A 19,866-nucleotide genomic window follows, 5' to 3' on the forward strand; every position below is an offset into this window, starting at 1 on the left:
CTGCATAACATGAAAACATGACCCAATCAACAAAAATTAATGTCAGTGAAATTCAGCACAAAATAAGAAACAAAGGCTACTCTTTTTTGCGTAAAAAAAAATTAATCTTCGCGATTAACCAAAAATTGCAGAAATGCGAAGTAAAATAAACCAAATCAATCAATGTTTTCGTTAAAAAATCGAATTGTAGAGCAGTGTAATCAAAATTTTCATCGTTATCATAAGTGGTAAAAAGCTAACCCAAATAAAGAAAGCACACTTTCCCACAAGAACTTAAATAAAACTTGCATACACAAAAAAGTGGGAAAATTTAGCATTGCCTATTAAAGAAAAGAAGGCATAATATCAGTTATCACTTTTTTTTGGCACGTCACTGTTCATGCTTGTCGATAAAAGAAATAATTCCAAATATTTAACATGCTAGCAGAATAAGTAAAGAGACAAGAGTTCCGAAAGCACAGTATAAGTTGTCAAATAAAACTTAATATAACTACACAAAGTAAATGAACGGGAAGAAAAAAGGTCGAAGAATGACATGTCAAGCAAAAAAAAAAAAATGCGAAAACTGTACTCTGATTTGTGAAAACATAAGTTCAAGTCAGTGTGTTTCAATCCCATAAGACGGAATCTAAACATATTTGTTGATGGTATTTTAATAATGATCGAACCCTAATTCGACAGAACTGAAATGGCGGAAGTATCTTTTTTTCTTTTTTTTTTCCTTTCAAAAACAAGATCTCATAGTTCTCATATGCTGCAATGGCCCCGTGATATTGACACCTAGCGCCGCCCCTACGAACACCACACAGGTTTACTATCAAAGCACATGACTCGCATTGCGTGACACGGTATTGTACGTACTCCATTGCACATTATACATACCGGTAAACACACACAACCACACGAATATGTGTTTGAACATAATGTTGTTAATGGAAACAAAGACAAATATAATGAATCAAATTCACAATGGAGCAATTAGCTACAGCAAATTGAATTCACGGAGTGAGATATTTAGATTAATTCTTTTTGCATGTGACTTGTTTCATAAATGTTTACAATGAGATAACGCAAAACGTGCATTCATTCAACATTTAAATGAATACCATATTATACGTTTCACACACGCGGAATATCGCTGTATTTCAGTGTGCTTTATTTTAGTATATTGTCTATTTAAAACCATTACCTTTTGTTCGAGCCTCTAAACATTTAAAGAATAAATTTATATACAAACCAAGTGGCTTATATCTGACAAAGAGACGTGGTTATAATATACCAGGAGACAGCTACAACCATTACACAAGGAAATACCAATGCAGCTTGTTTTTACTCCAGTTTATTTTGAATTCAGATTATTGTTACTAGAATAAAGCATAATGTTTACAACAAATATATTTTCGTTTGTTAGCGTATGGTTCATCTGCCTGTGAAACATCTGTGATATGTACATTGATTTTCGTGGTTTGATGTCTAGCTCTTCATAAATCTATATTTACTGTACATTTATACAAGTAAAGCATGAGTTGGAAGTTACTGCTAAGAATGTACACAAGGTTATTTACACTTTATAGGCCAGTTTGTAAATTAAACATTAACACTGTCACACAGCGGATGCAGTTTTCGTAACGTCTTGACTAGCATCAGTTTCACAAGGTTTGTGGCTAGGAATGGAAATTTGCTTCAAGTCGGTATGTAGGAAGGAATGACTGAGAGTTTCCGATTGGGACGATTTGGTTGCCTCAGGTTTGATTGGCTCATCGTCATCTTCAGGACGTAACATCTCGATCAAAGCCTGTTCCATCTCGCATAAAGAAGGCGTTAGAGACGAGTCTTCAGCGTCAGCCTCCTCAACTTTGGGAGCAAGCACGATCGTGTCTGATTCAGAGGACTTGGAAGTTCGGGCTTTGAGTTCGTCTAAAAGCGCCTTCAAAGTTTCTGGGGAAGGTCCGGAAGATTTGTTGCAAAATGGGTCCTGTGGGGTGTTTCGAGGAGTATCGGTGACAGCTCTTCGCGCATGGTTTATTGATTTAGAGCAAGGAGTTGCGTTATTCGTTTCCTCTAGTTCCGAGTTATCCAAGAGGTCTTCCAAAGCGACTCCTTCCAGTCCGTTTTCGATTCTTTTGGACCTTGAGATATCTCCTATCGTCTCTGCTGTATTCTTCTTCCCCAAAGAAGAAACACTGTCTTGTTCATCTGGATTCGAAACCCGGCCTCTGGTATTGTTTTCAAGATTTACTGTAGTTCTGTAAATCTTTGATTCTTTTGGTCCTTCCGGTTCTGAGTGCGACAATGTGTAAAATCTTTCCTCAAACTTGTACGGCGATTCCTCTAACAAAATATTCAGCAATGCCGAATGATCACTATCGTCTACTATTGGATTTTCCATGTTGTTGTTCTCTTTGTCAAAATTTCCGTTTTGTGAAGTCTTCATTGCAGGATGTTTCACTGTTTCAGTACCACACACCACGCTGTTGGGAAGGTAACTGTTTTCCTTGATGTAGATTACTTCTACATTTCCATCTTCACCAGAACCACCCAAAAGACTGTTCCTAGGGCGAGGAACAGGGGCTATGTCCTTCGTGTATGAACTCGAGTCTTTTATTTCTACCTGATCATCACGACGTAGTTCTGCTGCAGAAGCTTTACAATCACATTTGCTATCACGTTGCGTGAATGCTTTTCCAGTCAGTTCATTGTTGAAATAATTTATTTCACTGCCATCCTTCGCTTCAGAGATTCCAGTATCGTTGGATCGGTCAGATTTGTAACTTTTAGATATATCTTCTTTGGGTACAGTAGATTCATTTTGAGTACGATGTATTTCGTCCAGATACTCAACTGATGATGAGGATGAAGTCTCTACGGCATCAAGAAATTCTGGAGGATCGTCTTCTGAATCGGATAAAATTTGATCCAAGTTGTCTGGCTTATCTTTAGCTTCCATGAGAAAATCGCCCATCTTCTCTGGTCTTTTGTTTTCTTCCTCCATATTTGATCTTACATTTGAGTTCTCTGGAGATACATTGGAAACATATTGTCGACGTTCGGACTGTTTGTCTTTATTCAAAATGTGGTTTTTCCTTCCAGAACATTCTGTACCAGAGTTCTCGCTGTCGGCTGTTAATTGAAGAAATTTTGTAGCATCATGAAATTCCTTTTCTTCTGGAGTAAGGAGTTTTTTGGCCTCTTCTAGAATATCGGAGCATGTGGAAAGTGGTTGGATATTTTCGAGCTTAAGAACTCTATCTACACGTTTCTCAGAGAATAAGTCTGAGTCCTGCTGCTTCGACTTAAGTTCATTTTCTCTTTGATGTATATTTTCTTCTGTTTCCTTTTGACTGCCGTAATTTACAATGTTTGGGTCTAAAACTTGATCATTTTGTTCACTGGTTTTAAATGGATTTGTGCCTGTACATATGGTGTCTGCTTTGTCCAAATTCTTGTTGTTTTCGTTCGTACACTCAACAAAATCCTTTCTACATATTTCACTTTCTTGTTTGTAGTCTACAGTTGCTTCAATATGATTCAGTGAACTTCCTGGAAATTCGAATATCATGTTTTCAAAACATTTTTCATCGTTATTAGAGCAATTTTCTTGTTTGGAACTACTGTTAACAGAATTTGCAGATATATGAATCTGTTTAAGTCTCGCATTCAACTCCTCATACTTATTACTGTGGCATGTTGGTTGGTCATTTGTATCCACAGTCACTTCTGTAGTCATAGCTATGTCGCGATCGTGAGAATTTTCATCTTTTTGATCATTCATGGTATTTCCTAATAATTTTACGACATCAAACTTCACTGTTTTTCTAATATCAGCAGAGGTTCCTCTTTTACTTCTCTTAAAAGAGTTATTATTCTCAGCTTCTCCAGACGAATCTTTTCCTACATTTCCAATGTTGATCAGCTGTTGCTCTTGTAGGCCCTTGGATGTTGAGAGATCATAGTTGGCAGACTTGTCTTCCGATGAAGGTGGCCGAATGGGAAATATAAATGTCTGTTTCATTTCTTCTTGTTTTGCTGCGACAGATTTTATTATGTCCTCCACAGTGGGTGTGGAACTACTGGTGAAAACGTCTTTCAATTGTATATCTACCACCTCAACTGGTGTAGGAGGTATAATGTTAACAGCAAACTTCTGACATGTCTCATCAACGAATGTGTTATCATCCTCTTCAAATGCTCCGTTAAAAAACGAGCCATCGGTGTTTTGAAAACTTATTGATGGTCCCTTCTTATCGACACATTTATCCGAGTTGCTGGAAGTTCTAAATGGATTATTGGTTTCTGCTTTTGTATCTTTTACGTAGGTCAAATCTTCCGATTCACTGTGTCTCTTGGATTGTTCTTCGAGTGAAGAATTTTGGATAATTGTTGGACTTTTACGATAATCACATTCCTCTTCGCATTTAGTGACAGTGAATTTTGAAGAGAATTTATTACAATTGCTTGTAGAAGACTCTATATAACTAGCCGATGTTGGCAATGTGGGTTTCTCTTGATCCTTGAGAGATGGCGGCAGTTCGGAACTGGAAAAGTTCGTCTCTACAGAGATATTTGTAGGATTATCTCTTTCCAGCATAATGTGTTCAGCACCAGGTTCTTGAAATTTACTTAAAGTATCAACGTTTTCTTCTTCACCTTGTAGAATGCTTTTGTTATCTTTATTTTCTGTGCTGCTTAATGATAGAGGATCAACATTAGGACTAGTACGTTTGCTGTCATCCATGGTGATTGGTGAAGGACTACGGCTTTCTCTAGCACTCCTTGTAACCGACTCAAATGTATCGATAATTTTCTTGACAGAAAATCTGTTCGTGTTAGTGTCAACCTGTTTTGACTTCTCGAAGGTATTTTCATCCTTTTTTGAAAAACTGCTGTCCTTTTCTCGTAGAATTATTTCTGTTTGATCTGATTTTGAAGCATGGTTCTCCTTTGTATCTTGACTTTCTTCTTTTGTGATCCCTTCATTATCATCAGGCAGAAAAGGATTCGTTGATCCATTCCGAGGTTCAGAATCCAAGTTTTCGATTCTATTTGATACTACCTCACCTTCTTCGTTCGACTTTTCATCTTCTATCTTTTCGCCTTGTCTGTCAACTTTGGAGACAGCTTCTTCTGGAGACGACAGTTCTTCGGTTGTCAGGGGAAGGTGTACAGGGGGTGGTGGCGGGGGTGGACGATCAGGTCGGCAGTAGGGAGGGGAAGTAGGAGACTTCGGTCTCTGTTCCTCCAAGGAAGAGGAACCGCTCTTAAGCATCTTGAGTATTTCACGTCTCCTCGGGGGACGGATCGGCGGGGGTTTGTTAACTTCCACATCCCTCTTGTCTCTCTTTGGCACTTGAGGAGGCGAATCCTTCAAAGGTATCTCTTCGAATCCAGGCAGGGAGTCAGCAACTAGAACAACTTCCTTCTTTGTTGAACCATTGACGGCAGTGTTTCCTTTCCGCCCTCTATGAACTGGTTCAGGGTCAGCGCTCTTACCATTTGCAGTGTCTCTCCTGCAAATAAAAACAGACTAAAATCAATGGAAATAGATTACCGATTATAGATGTTACAGTGTGTGCCCCCGTTTCGAATATTGCTTTTCAGATCAAATATAATCTTCTTTGGAGTTACACTTTATGTGAAAAGAAGTGAGAGTTAATATGTAGTTTGTATCTCGTTAACAAGTATGTTTTTCGTCTGTTAGAGAGATGTTGTTAGAAAACTTTTTTTTAAAAAAAGTATATATACACACAATTATCCATCTGCACTTTGCAACATCCCATGAGCCGTATATAGGGGGGAGTGGGGGTAGTAGAATAGAATAGAATAGAATGGTCTTTATTTAAGCAGGCATGTTTCGGCCTCATGGGCCGTTCTTACAACCAACCCTTGTCAAAGATACAATAAATGAATAAAAACAAAAAGAAAGAAAAAAACACATAATGATCATGATAATACAATAAAGATAATATAAAGATTATACACTGATAAAATAATACATTGAATAGATTAGTATATATACTGTTGAGTAAAGACAAGTAATAAGTCTTCGGTAGTTCAATGTGTGTGCGGGGAGGGGTAGGTTAGGTATGCGTTATATGATGTATAAGTGCAGGTGCAATTGTTAACATATGAAGGTTAATGAAGTTGTTGGGACAATAGTAAGTTCTTCAGATTTTTCTTAAAACTTTGATGGCAAATAATGTTAGTCAATGGTGCAGGCAGTTTGTTCCATTCCCTGATCCCTGTAACAATGATGGACTTGTTATATGTGGCGGTTTTATGTTTGGGGATTTTTAGATTGTGCTTCTTGCGGATATTATGTTCGGCTGATGTTCTACGAGAACAGATCTTATCGGATAAGTATTTTGGGGAACCACTCTTAAGTATTTTGTGCATCAAGGTGAGCGTTAAGTATTTTCTTCTATTGTTAATGTTTAGCCAAGAAAGTTTCTTTAAATAGGGGGATACATGTTCCTTTCTGTTTAGGTTAAATATGAAACGTATACAACAATTCTGAATTTTTTGAAGTTTATAGTTTAGGCCCTGGGATATATTACTGTACACTGGAGCGCAATAGTCTAATGTGGATAGGACGAGTGCTTGCATAAGACCATCTTTAACATTAGCGTTCACAGCATGTTTTAAATGATACAAAGATTTAAGTTTCCCCATACAGTTTTTCACAATAAATTCGACTTGTGGCTCCCAATGTAAGTGTCTATCGAACACAATCCCCAAGTTTTTGCTTGTATCCACTTCGCATAGCGGTATACTGCCAAGAGTTGGAGGAGAAGGTGCGTTTTTGTGAAGTTTCTTAAGTGTACCATGAGTTCCTACGGTCATGATCAAGATTTTGTTGGATTTAATTGAAGGGAGTTCCTCCGTGACCAATTGGTTATAGCATCAAGGTCGAATTGAAGTTTGGTCATCGCATTATCGTAGTTTTCTGTATTACACTGAATATAGATTTGCGAATCGTCAGCATACTGATGGTAGTGGCAATATTGGACAGCGCGGTCGAAATCAGCTACGTAAATCATGTATAGTAGTGGACCCAATATACTTCCTTGAGGGACGCCTTGTGGAACAACTAACCATTTAGAGTATGTGACTTCCGGTTCCCGATATTTCACCCGTTGTTTCCTGTTGCACACATTCTTCGCTTTCGGCCATTTGGAGGTGATGTGATCAGCCGCCTTTGTCCCCCAGGGTTTCCCCCAGGTACCCATTTACGTGAGGCTGAATGAGCCCCATAGCCGTTACACGGGGACAAGGATGGAAAAACTCCAACCTTAGATCAATAATATACAAGGTAATTCATAATTATTTTCGTGGTTTCCGTGAGCTATAATTTTCAAATCTGAAAGAAAACTACCCACAATGTATGAAACCGAAACTCAAAGTTCTATTTGGCAACGCAATATTCGTCGGATTGATCTCTGGCAGATAGCGACGTCATATTTGAAAATGTTCGCCCCATGGAAAGCAATGTTCTCACTTGGTCTTTCGTAAGCAAGTCCGTTATGACAACGCAACTTCGTTACAGGACTTGGAAGGTAGAAGATTCACCTGCAGATAAAGATATGCTAGGTTGTTACTGCGGTAGGAACAGTTAGGCGGCGAATGCTAGAGAGCGCTTGGAGGGACATTGATTATCGTTTGGTCATCTTAAGTGCCACGAAGTTTGTTCAAATTGTTTGGCATTTCGCTTGGGCAATATGTTTTGAGTTACCAATACATTTCATATAAGCAGCTCCACCCTGCCACTTACGGCTTGAAAACAACAGACCACAGAAATTGCTACATGTTTAAATCACCTTATATATGTAAGACCTATTGACTCTGTGTGAGGTATAAGAAAAAGTAAACTGTCCTTGACCCCCCCCCCCAATGTTGGCACTCAATCACTGGATGTAAGAAGTGTGACTGCACGTCCACTTTTGATTGATTGATTGATTGATTTGGTGCTTTAAGTCCACTTTATCCACAGTAAGGTTAATCGGGACTGGACCTACAGTTTAATTGATTGTATTGATTTTGTGTTTTGTAAGTCCACTTTATGCACAGTAAGGCTAATCGGGACTGGACCTACAGTTTAAAGTGGAATCCGAACCACTATGTGCCTCCACCGGGTATCTAACCCGGGACCCCTTGTTTTCAAGGCGACGACGCTACCACTGCGCCATCGGGAAGGTCCTACGCTCACTCTTAACAAATGGGGCATGTGCATTTATATGTCTAGTTACAACTGTTAAATGTGGCTCGCTGTTTCGGTGATATTAGAGCACCTCATTCGTTTTCCAATTTTTGAGCCGTTTTAAAATCAGTTTCTCCCCTTCCCGTTTATGGCCTCTCTCCAAGACCCTCTAAACCCGGGTCTGCTCATTGAATCTGATAAATAATCAATTGGTAATCACAAAATACACCAGCTTCCTCATTGATTCTTCGGATTTAGGTATTTAACATCTTTTTCTACTTCTATAGTGAATCGCGGCAATGAGATCGAAAGGTGATTAGATGGAAATGCATACAAGAAAAGGTTGAAGAGTGGACAAACAACTGAACAATTGAATGACAGGCTTAGGTCTTGTTCGAAGTTATCCGACTCGGTGGTCGTTATGATCGGACCGAATGATATCCTAAATTTCAAACTGGAAGAGCAGATATTGTAAATTGTTGTCTGAGCGGACCAAGGAGATTAATTGGTTAACCCTACCTCCTATACCCAGAATTATGATATACAAAGATTCTAGTGTTTGGTGTAAATGGAGAGATATAAACGAGTACATTGTCTCGTTCCATAACGGAAGAAATGTGAAGGGTAGTTGAAATCCATGTAGGAACAAACCTTAAGAATGCATGCATCACACAGAATTCTAACCCGATAAGAATCAAGATTTGAAACAAGCTAATAGATTGAAGTAAACGAAAAAAAATTGATAAATGTACTCCTCTACTTCTAATACTGTAGACATATATCATTCTTAAAAATCAATATGTCAATCATAATAATATTTTTTATTCACTTTTTATGTCACTTTTGGGTAATTTGCGAAGATGGGAATGAGTGATGATATGATGAAATTGATGAAAGAACATTCACCGATGCCCAGGCCGGGATTCAAACCCAGGACTCTTGGCGTAGAGCACGATGTGCTAACCACTCCGTCACGGGCGTCGGCTAATATAGAAGGAGTAAGCAGTACAAATGTTACAATACTACTGGTAGTACTTGTAAGCAAAAGCTTCCGATGGGATCTGTTGCCTTGTAATCGAGAGGTTCAGGGTTCGATTCTGGCGTGGAGGAATAATGCACAGTAATTCTGATCCCACGTTAATCGTAGATCCAGTCCCGATTACCCTATCTGATCATTAAGTGAACTTAAACCAAGTACTTCGTAAATGTTTCAATTACGTTATTTACTTGCCTGATAATGGTAAAAGAATGGACGCTCGATGTCCAGCCGTTCCTTGTATGTTGCCCTTCGTTTCTATCTCGGGATGGGCACATCTGAAAGATAAATTAGAAGTGGTCAATTGAACGAAATAAGCAATCTGCAAAAACAAAGTTCACGCCATCTTTAAAATGAGATTTAAAAGCAACATCTAAAGACCTAACGAATTGGCATAGTATGGGATGGACTCTTGAAGACTATGGCTCAGAAAAAATCAATCTCGTCTCTCGTGTATTTTTGCTTGACAAATGTTTATAATCATACAACAAATAAGGACTGTCTACTTTCACACAAGAAGCATTTTATCAAGAGGTGACGAGTTCAGCCCCCAGTAGAAGCTATTTAAGTGTAAGTGAAGTCCCACTTAGGTTACCCAGAAGCATGGGCGTTGGGAGGGGAGGGTCGACCTTACCCTCTGGGGACACATATGTAATTAATTTCAAGTTACAAAAAAGCAGAAAGCTTGTTATTTTTATTGTTAGTAACAGAAATATAGTTCAGTTAGTTGGTATTCGAACACAGTAACCAAGATAAAAACTACATTAGATTAAAAACATTGTGCCAAATAGAGGAACCAGGTTACGCTTTCACTTTCTTTCATTTAATACAAAGAATAACCGATTCCGCTGTTTTCGAAATTCCAAAAACCAGAGTTTTAAGTGAGGTGTTAAATAACAAATATTATGGACTAAAATTTCTCCCAAACTTTTGTGTGTGAAATTTAACAAAATATAGTAACTATGGATTTTAGTGCAATAATTGTATAAGTCTTCTTCGCGAAATAGGAAGAAGTAAATGAGAGGGAGATCTACATGGTGGTCCAAAAGTATGGAGACACCCGAAAAAAAGTTGAATGCCATACTGTTCCGCAAAACTAACACTGCAGGATTGTAATAGGTATGGGGGAAAATGTTATAGGACATATAACGCCTTCTTGAAACCAGCCATCTTGAATTCAACTTCAAAATTTTAAATGGGAATGGAGTGATATTAAATATCAAATCAGGCTAGAATTTCATGAAAAATGCAGTGGCAATGGTTATTTCGACGTATCCTTAACCAGTAAAAAGTTATGAGTGAATTACACCAAGTAATGAGTGACTTATTGTACACCACGTTATGAGGGAATTGAAGACTAAAATTGGTAAATGCTGTAAGTGCCACAATAATTCAAACACCGTTTTCCATGTTAAACTGTGAAATGTGCCATGCTTTATATTGTGGTAAACTTGAAAAGTGGCTGGTAGTAGTTCAAAGGGCGTGCCACTTTTCACGTTTACACTTTCGCTTTTGGCACTTACAACGTTTACCACTTTTAGTCCTCAATTATTGTACCAATTAACAGTGGTCGGAAGTAGTGCGGTACAACATGTGTATCTGTAGCGGCGCTACATTTTGAAAATTGTAGCTGTAGGTGTAGCGAAGCTACAAAATTTCTGAAGTTGTTTCTCGGCATTTTGAGGTAAATTCTGAATTCTGAATTCTCTTACTTTACAAAGTCTATTACATGGAAATACGGATAATATAGATTATACATATCTTGTTAATGAAGATTATAGATATCCGCGTAATTTATTTAATGAATAATTCTAACATCCAGATAACTAACTGACATATGAACATATTCCGGCTAACAGCTATGTATTTTTTTAGCTGCTACGCTATTTTGGGGAGAAACATGTTCATGTCTCCTTTTTGGCACCCCTGGGGAAAAATGCCTCGTTTGCGCCACCCGCAGAACAAATCCTGTGGATATCAATGTTGTAAGAGACAGCAAAATGTCGTTAACTACTGTGTAAAACACAATTTCCAATGCAAAAAACGAGCGATTTTTTTTCCACTACAATGACAAAGCAATAGTGCCAACATGCTCACGGCAATTATCATTGTTGAGAAAGAGACAGTGAGATATATTTCTCGTTCAAAATACTGATTTAATGATGAAATATTTATTGTCAAGAAAAATATGTTGATATAAGTGTAATGCATAAATAAACCTACCATTGTTTTTTGTGTATAGTTGTAATCATTAATTTGGTAACACCATAACTGCAATACTCATATATCTAATTTGAATCTATATGCCACTTACAGTACATAGGTAAGTTATTCCCAAACACTATAGTAAAAACAAGTAACTGAAGTAACACTGCCTCCAAAATTATCGAATGGCGAGAATCATGATAATAAATAACAGAGTCTATTTACCAGTAAGTACAACTATTATACTAGGGGCTTCTTTTGAATATCCATATGGTTGTTTTAAGTTTCTTTTATGTAGAAGTAGCGCAAAAGTAGCGAGTAGCGAACAGGAGAAGCGTAGCGAGATACTTTTTGGTAGCTGTAGCTGAAGCGAAGCTACTTTTAAAATGTTGAGTTCTGATCACTGCTAACTTGCTACTTTTCGATGTGTGAGAGAAAGTATTAAAATGGCTCTAACTCGTCAGTAACGCATCGAGATCATACTGACGTCTAGGGGGAGAAATTCACATGCCATCCCATTACACATGATTTTGATCACGGATATTCCCGAAGGGTTGAATTTTGTGACTGGTTGTTTCCAACCATTACAGCGTGATGCTTCCACTGAATGAAAAGTCCTTCACAGTGACGAGGCTAATTTTTGTGTTCGTAAGAAAGTTAATAAACAGAATATTTGATGATTTTTATCTGATAACCTACTTTGGAGAGAAACGTTCTCACAACGTTCCCATAGCATTGTGGCGCTCCGTCGTGTTGCAAATGAAAACTCTGCAAAAGTACCTTCTTCCGTAGGCGAAGTTGAAAAAACCTGTTCTTATAACAAATTCAAGTAGCCCACAGCACTTAAGGCTCTGTCGATGAAAAATGGACTAACCAATCGCTTCCTCACACCACACACCACCATTAACTTACCAACCTTACCCGAATGGCTGTGATATCTCAAAATTGATTATCAGATAAAAAGCTTCGAATATTCTGTTTATTAACTTTCTTATGAACATAAAAATTAGCCTCGTCACTGTGAATGACTATTCATTTCAGTGGAAGCATCACACTGTAATTGTTGGAAGCAAACAGCCACAAAATTCAACCCTTCGGGAATATACGTGATCAAAAACATGTGTAATGGGATGGCATGCGAACTTCTCTCCATAGACGTCAGTATGATCTCAATGCGTTACTGACACGTTAGAGCCATTTTAATTCTTTTCTCTCACACATCGAAAAGTAGCAAGTTTGTACAATAATTCACTCATGACTAGGGCTAGGAAGTTGAGGAAAAATCATTTTCTTTCCTAGAGTCCGAAGACGAGGGCCAACATAATATATGTTCATTTTGGGTCATTGTAGGCCAGAAAAAGGTGGGTTTTATTTGTCTTTTTTGCCTTTTTCGGCGATATTTTGCTTATTGGTCCTTTTTAGCCTTTTTTTAGGTCTTAACCTTTTTTCCTTTTTTCGACTACGTTTTTACTTCACATTTTCAATTCGAATCATCATCAGTTTATCACCTCTTAAACATCCTTTCTGTAGTAAAGAAATTTAAAAAATAAAAATTATATATATATATATATTTGAACCATCCCTGAAACGAGAGAAAAACATTTTTGGACGACTGAAGAAGGTACGGTACAAGGTCCTTAAACCGTAACTTGTCTGGAAGGTCGCGCTGTAAGTGGCGACTTTATCTTGTTTTGTAGCTTTCAGCACGGTGTATACGACCAGACAGCACGCGCCTGCAAAGATCTCAAGTCAGATAACGATAACTGAAGTTATTAATTAATTTGGATCACATTTATACGTCCTTTTTTCCGTTTTCTAAGGTCCTTTTTTATATTTTTAGGTATTTTTATAGGTATTTTTTGGCAATTTATAGGTCTTCAACTACTCATAACCTTTTACTGGTTAAAGATACATCGAAATAACCTTCACCACTGCATTTCTCGTGAAATTCTAGCCTGATTTGATACATCATATCACTCCATTCCCATTTAAAATTTTGAAGTTGAATTCAAGATGGCGGGTTTTAAGATGGTGGCCGTCATCGTCATATGTCCTATAACATTTTCCCCCCACTTCTATTACAAACCTGCAGTGTTAGTTTTGCGGAACATTTATTCGGGTATCTCCATACTTTTGGCCACCCTGTATACGGTCGGAGAGAAACTATAATTGTTTTACACAAAGCTGATGTATGGAAAGAAAAAAAGGTTGAAGAATGTCAGATAAAAGATGCGAAAACACTCATCTAATTAATGTCTAATGAATTTAAACGTTAAGATCAAGTGAAAGTGTTTCGATCCGTAACATGGATCTGTTGCTGATATTTTTAATAAGTTTTATTTTATTAATCGACTCTAGAATATATTCGAGTCTTCGTTCAATAATCGAGCGAACTTGGTTAGAATAAAGTTTTAAATAAACAAGTACGTATAGTTAGCTCATATCTATCACGCAAAGAATTCTGAATGGTGCGATGGCCCCGTGACATTGACACCTAGCGCCGCCGATGCGACGGACAATCGGTTTTACTATCAAAGCATATGACTCGCCTTGCGTGATACGGTACGATTAGCAACAGTAGTTATCACTAATGAAGGGAAAAAATGCAAAACAACCCGACAAGCTTTCCTGTTACGTCATACTGAAAGGAATGGAAATAGTTAACATTGACATCACAAAGTATAGCAACTTTCTCTTTCAAGCATTTGACGCTAGAAATAAAATAAGGGTACTAAACGGAATAATTCTGCTTTAAAATATCTTGCCGTTATTTTTCCTGTTCGTTTATGTATTTTTTAAATTTACTTGTAAATTCCTGAATGCAGAGCGAATCTATCTATTACATAGAAGGCAGTATATTACAAATTATTATACAAGATATTTAATCCTACTACGGAAGTAAATTTAATTACCACTATACCTAACTATTTCAAACAAAATATTTGTAGGACTTCTGGGTAGGGGGGGGGGCTTCAGCCCTCAGAGCTCACCTCCTGACTACGTGCCTGGATAATTTAGTGAACTGTAGAGAGTTTGTATCCTATAAAGCAGTGGTTCTAAACCTTCGTACCCCGGTAAATTCGTGTTTTAAAAGTCGATGCACCTGTCCCAACAATATACTCGTGAATACCTTTCCAATTTTGTTAAGTTTACACGTTAATAAATATGCAAAATTTAACATTAACAAATAAATTATGGAATAATCACAGACAGTACAAGTTCGATTATGTCTAGGCGTGTTGATAAATATAAAATTTGGTTTAAATTAATTGACAACCACTGGATCTAATTTAACGTTAGTTTCCTCTGGCCAATATCATAAAATTAATTTGGTAAGTGATGATTTTTATTGGCTTGTTTCATTTCGGACATAGAAAAATTCAAACTAATCAGAATATTTCCACTTCAATATATTTGTTCATGAAAATTAGGAAATTGTTGCGAAAACTAAATTGACCGTGTAGTGCCCATTGTCAACTTCCAAATTTGGGGGTGGAAAGAAACGCGGCCTCCGGTTAGATCTCTTGATTAATCACCACCACTGTCCCGAAAGCATTTTCTGTTATGGCAGTCGAACTCAAAACCCCAAAGAAATGCCATCTTGCCAGGTGATTGCCAGCGTGAGTAGTGGTATTGACTGTATTATAAACTCGATAAAGTATGAACCCCCCTCAGGCAGATTTGCCTATACTTAAAACTAGCTCAACATGCCCATATGAGCTTTTTGCTCAAGTGTGGAACCCTGTCTAATCCAAGATTTTTGTAAAAATGCCCTCGGGAATTTCCTGTGAAAGTATGACCCCCCTCAGATTGATTTGACTACACTTACAAAAGGCACTTCTGTGAGATTGTTGTCCATAAACTTGTCAAAAATTGATATTTTTTTGGCTACACTTAAAATTAAGCTAAAACCCATACCTACCCACACATATTTACTTCCGGTTTAAGTTCAATTGGATACCAGGTTCAATTTGTTTATCTAATATTAAAACAATGCAATTCTTCTAGAATTGCTCCGTGACTCTCTTATTTCTTACATCATATGTTTGCATGTTTCAAGTAATTCTCCTCTGTGTCAGTGTGTACAATTCCCGACACGGTAGTATTGATTTTTGCTTTGCATGTTTCAAGTGGTTCTCCTCTGCGTCAGTGCTTGCAGAAATTCCCGAGTATTGAAGCTTTGCGTGCAAACAAAATTGCATCAGCCAGTATTGTGAGAGTGGTTGAGGAGAACAGATGTGTTGTTACAGTGCTTCTCATACTTACAGGCCTGTTTGGTTTAATTCATATTAAATATTGAACAATATTTTTGCCTGATATTTGTTACATCTAGCTTGTTTGTTGTAATCCACTCATATTTAGAGTCAGGATTATATCTGTCCCAGCCTGTTATACAAAAATCAATACACAACAAGGTCATTGCCATTCTAGACATGCATGTCCGTGCAGGTATTTGTGCTAGGTCAGTGTGAATGAATATTTATTCTTTTTTTCCACTTGTAGGCTATTAGCTTTACAACCTGTCATAAAAAGCATAGAATTTTGATTTGAACCCCAAGAAATTTTATATAAATACCAAAGCCAAAAAATATTAACACACATACACACACACACATACACACAAATCACACTGCTGAACCCAACTGATATTTTTTATTAAGCATAGAATTTTGATTTGAATCCCAAGAAATTGTATATAATAAACAACAACAAAAATGCCGAATCAAAAATATTGCAATCAGTGCAATAAAAATATATCCAGCCCCAATTGGGCTAAGCATCAAAGGATTTGTAACCCAGACAAATGCAGAACTCCCACAAAAATATGCCCCAAATGCAATAGAAAATATAGCATGGAATATTTCACATATAAACATAAAGGTACTTGCTCTGCACAGTCATCAATATTGCCCCCACAACCATCTACATCTGGTCTGAAAAGGAAGCATGAAGCACCTGTTAATGCTGGACCTGCAAAGCAGCCACGCTATGCACCACCTATCCATAGCAGTTTTAATGCCCAACTTAGGGATTACCGGTTTGTATCAGAGCCAAGATGTGATATTAAGAATTTTTTGAACAGTATAAATTCTGATGTGCAGGCAATTCTAAATGCACAAAATGGCTCTTATAAGCTGTCCCTCAAATTGTTTACACAATATAAGAAACCAAATGGCACAAAATTTACACAGCCCCACATAACAGAAACTGTACCTGTATATTCAAATGCAAATTCAGACAGAATAATAAGCAGTTTGATGGATCAATTGAATATTAAACACTCTGAATTTGCAGCAAAAGAGTCTGGATGGAGCCTATGCGGTTCTCCACACAAGTTATATGTTAATATTTCTGAATTCAGCCCATTACAAGGATCTACATATCTGCCATTACCGGCCAATATTAAAAACAAAAGAGCCGTGGTCAATATTGAAAATAATGATGAGAAATGCTTTTTGTGGTGTATTTTAGCTGCTTTGTTTCCAGTTTCAAGGAATCCTCAGAGAATAAATTATTACAAACAACATGAACATATTTTTAATGAAGCAATGAAGGGCTTAGAATATCCAATGTCTGTTCAGAATATTGATAAATTTGAAAAAAGGGCCAGGAATATCAATGATAAACAATTATCTATTAATGTATTTACTTGTTCTACTGGCCGTGGCAATTGCTTGATAGCACCTCTCAGAATCAGTACATTTGATGATGATTCTGCTGTCCCGATTGATCTGCTCTTAATTGAAGGGAATGGCACATATCATTACACTCTGATACATAATCTTGAAGCTTTAGTGAGAACACAACTAGACAAATCCAATATAATATTCAAGTTGTGCAGAAGATGCCTAACTGTATTTTATGGTCAAAAAATGGTGAAGGGGGTTCGTGAAGAGAGTGCAGAAATTGCAAAAAATAAGTTAATTGAACATTTAAAATACTGTAAAAATCATAAACCTGTTCATATGGTGATGCCAATGCCAAGTGAAAATGCAAAATTCAAAAAGTTTGAAGCCTTGTTGGAACACCCAGCATATATAGTCTGTGATTTTGAATCAAATCTCAAACCTCTTGCATTCTGCAATCCAGATCCTGAAGAATCTTCAATTACACCATACCAGCTACATGAACCTTCCAGTTTTTGTTATGTGATTGTACATTATGGTCTTGTTAGTAAAGAATATTCATACATGGGACCAGATGCCATCAAAAAATTTGCACATAGAATAGAAAATGAGTGCCGTGACATAGCATCTAATATTTTATTAAAATCAAAACCCATGTTGCCTTTAACAGAGAAACAGATTGAAGATTTCAACAATGCAGAAAAATGCCCGGTATGTGATTCTGAATTTTCAGATACAAAAATCAAGGTGAAACACCATTCTCATACAGATGGTAAATTCAAAATGGCCCTGTGTAATAGCTGTAATATTAAGATCAAGAGACCAAAATTTGTCCCTATATTTTGCCATGGAGCATCCAATTATGATTTTCATCATCTGATCAGATATGAGGGGTTTGACAAGCAGAATTTAAATATTTTAGCAGAAAATGATGAAAAATATATATCTATTAGCAAAATAATTAAAGTTAATGGTGTTCCTATTCACATAAGATTTCTTGATTCTTACAGAATTTTATCAGCTAGCCTGGCTACACTGGCCACTCAATTATCTGATGATCAATTCAAAATTACATGTGCCATGTTTCCAAATCAGGACCTGAAATTAATTAGGCGGAAGGGTGTATATCCATATGATTATGTTACAGATTTTTCTAAATTTGATGAGTGTTCTTTGCCACCACAAGAAGAGTTTTACAGCAAAATCAGAGGATCTAGAATCACTGATGATGATTATCACCATGCCCAATTGATGTGGAACAATTTAAAATGCCAGACATTTGGTGATTATCACATGGCATATTTAAAACTTGATGTGACCCTCTTAGCTGATATATTGCAGGCATTCAGAAAATCTTCCATGCAAAATTATAGACTGGATCCAATATATTTTTACAGTGCCCTGGGCCTAGCATGGGCTGCAATGTTTTTAAACACTAAAAAGCATTTGGATCTGATCCAAGATCAAGATATGTATCTGTTTATGGAGCAATGTATAAGAGGGGGGATGGTGCAATGCTCTCAGAGATATGCCAGAGCAAATAACAAATATATTCCTGATTATGATCCAGCACTGCCATCAAATTATATACTGTATGTGGATGCAAACAGCCTCTATGGTTACGCTATGATGAATAAATTGCCATATTCAGGGCTTGAGTGGGTTGAAAATTTCAATATTGAAGATCTTAAGGATTTTGATGACAGTCACTATGGCCTCTTCTTAGAGGTTGAATTGACAATTCCTGATGATTTACACAACAAATTTTCTGATCTGCCCCCAATTCCTGAGGTTCAGTGCTCACCTGGCTCTAAACAGAAGAAATTGATGATGACTCTGGAGCCAAAACAGGGTTATGTCATATATTACAAAAACCTCCAGTTCCTGATGCATCATGGTGTTCAAGTGAGCAAAATTGGAAAAGTTTTGAGGTTCAGGCACTTAAAATGGTTGAAGCCATATATTGATACAAACACAGAGCTTCGAACATCTGCAATGAGCCAATTTGATAAGGCCTTGTTTAAATTGATGGTCAATTCTGTGTATGGAAAAACAATTGAAAATGTCAGAAAACATACCGATGTTAAAATAATTACTGACCCCAGCCTGAGCAAAAAATTGGTTGCAAAGCCCAATTTCAATTATAGAAGAATTTATGATGAAAATATGGCACTTTTCAACATGAAAAAAACAAAGATTAAATTTGATAAGCCTATTTATGTAGGGGCTGTGATATTGGAATTGGCCAAATTACACATGTTAAAATTGTATTATGATGTGTTGAAGCCTTTTTATAAGGATCGTGTAAAACTGATGTACATGGACACGGATAGTTTTGTTCTTGATATTCACACAGAAGATGTTTATCAAGATATTTCCCAGCCTGAATTGCTTGAATATTTTGATACCAGTGAACATACAAAGATTCAACCCCACAACAAAAAAGTGCCTGGCAAGTTAAAAGATGAGACACTTGGTGATGTTATTGTGGTATTTGCTGGGTTAAGCGCCAAGATGTACAGTTTTGAAACATGTAGTGGTGTTGTTGCCAAAAAAGCCAAGGGTATTGGCAAAGTAACTGTTGGAAAAGAGCTTGAATTTAAAGATTATAAAAATTGCCTCAAGACCCAGAATTTAATAAGAACATCAGAATCCAGAATTCAGAGTGTGGATCACTTATTGACTAGCAATATTGTAAGAAAAGTGGCTCTGGACCCACATGATGATAAGAGATGTATTTTGTCATGTGGCATACATACTTTACCATGGGGTCATTGTGATTTGAAAAATGGCAATCAATGCCC

At 37.0% G+C, this 19,866-nt stretch overlaps 1 protein-coding gene across 1 annotated transcript in view; it reads right to left on the minus strand.

The window, feature by feature from the left end:
- Positions 1–1,096: 1,096 nt before the first annotated feature.
- LOC145998879 (uncharacterized) overlaps positions 1,097–19,866 on the minus strand; it is a 36,776-nt gene continuing 18,006 nt past the window's right edge. The window contains exons 2-3 of the mRNA XM_083135575.1: positions 9,426–9,508; positions 1,097–5,507 (exon numbers count right to left, since the gene is read on the minus strand). Coding sequence (XP_082991701.1) covers positions 1,604–5,507; positions 9,426–9,508 — 3,987 coding nt within the window. The 3' untranslated portion in view covers positions 1,097–1,603. The remainder of the gene's footprint in view (positions 5,508–9,425; positions 9,509–19,866) is intronic.

Source organism: Lepisma saccharinum, chromosome 14 (genome assembly GCF_977018435.1).
Source record: "Lepisma saccharinum chromosome 14, izLepSacc3.1, whole genome shotgun sequence".
Taxonomy (NCBI): domain Eukaryota; kingdom Metazoa; phylum Arthropoda; class Insecta; order Zygentoma; family Lepismatidae; genus Lepisma; species Lepisma saccharinum.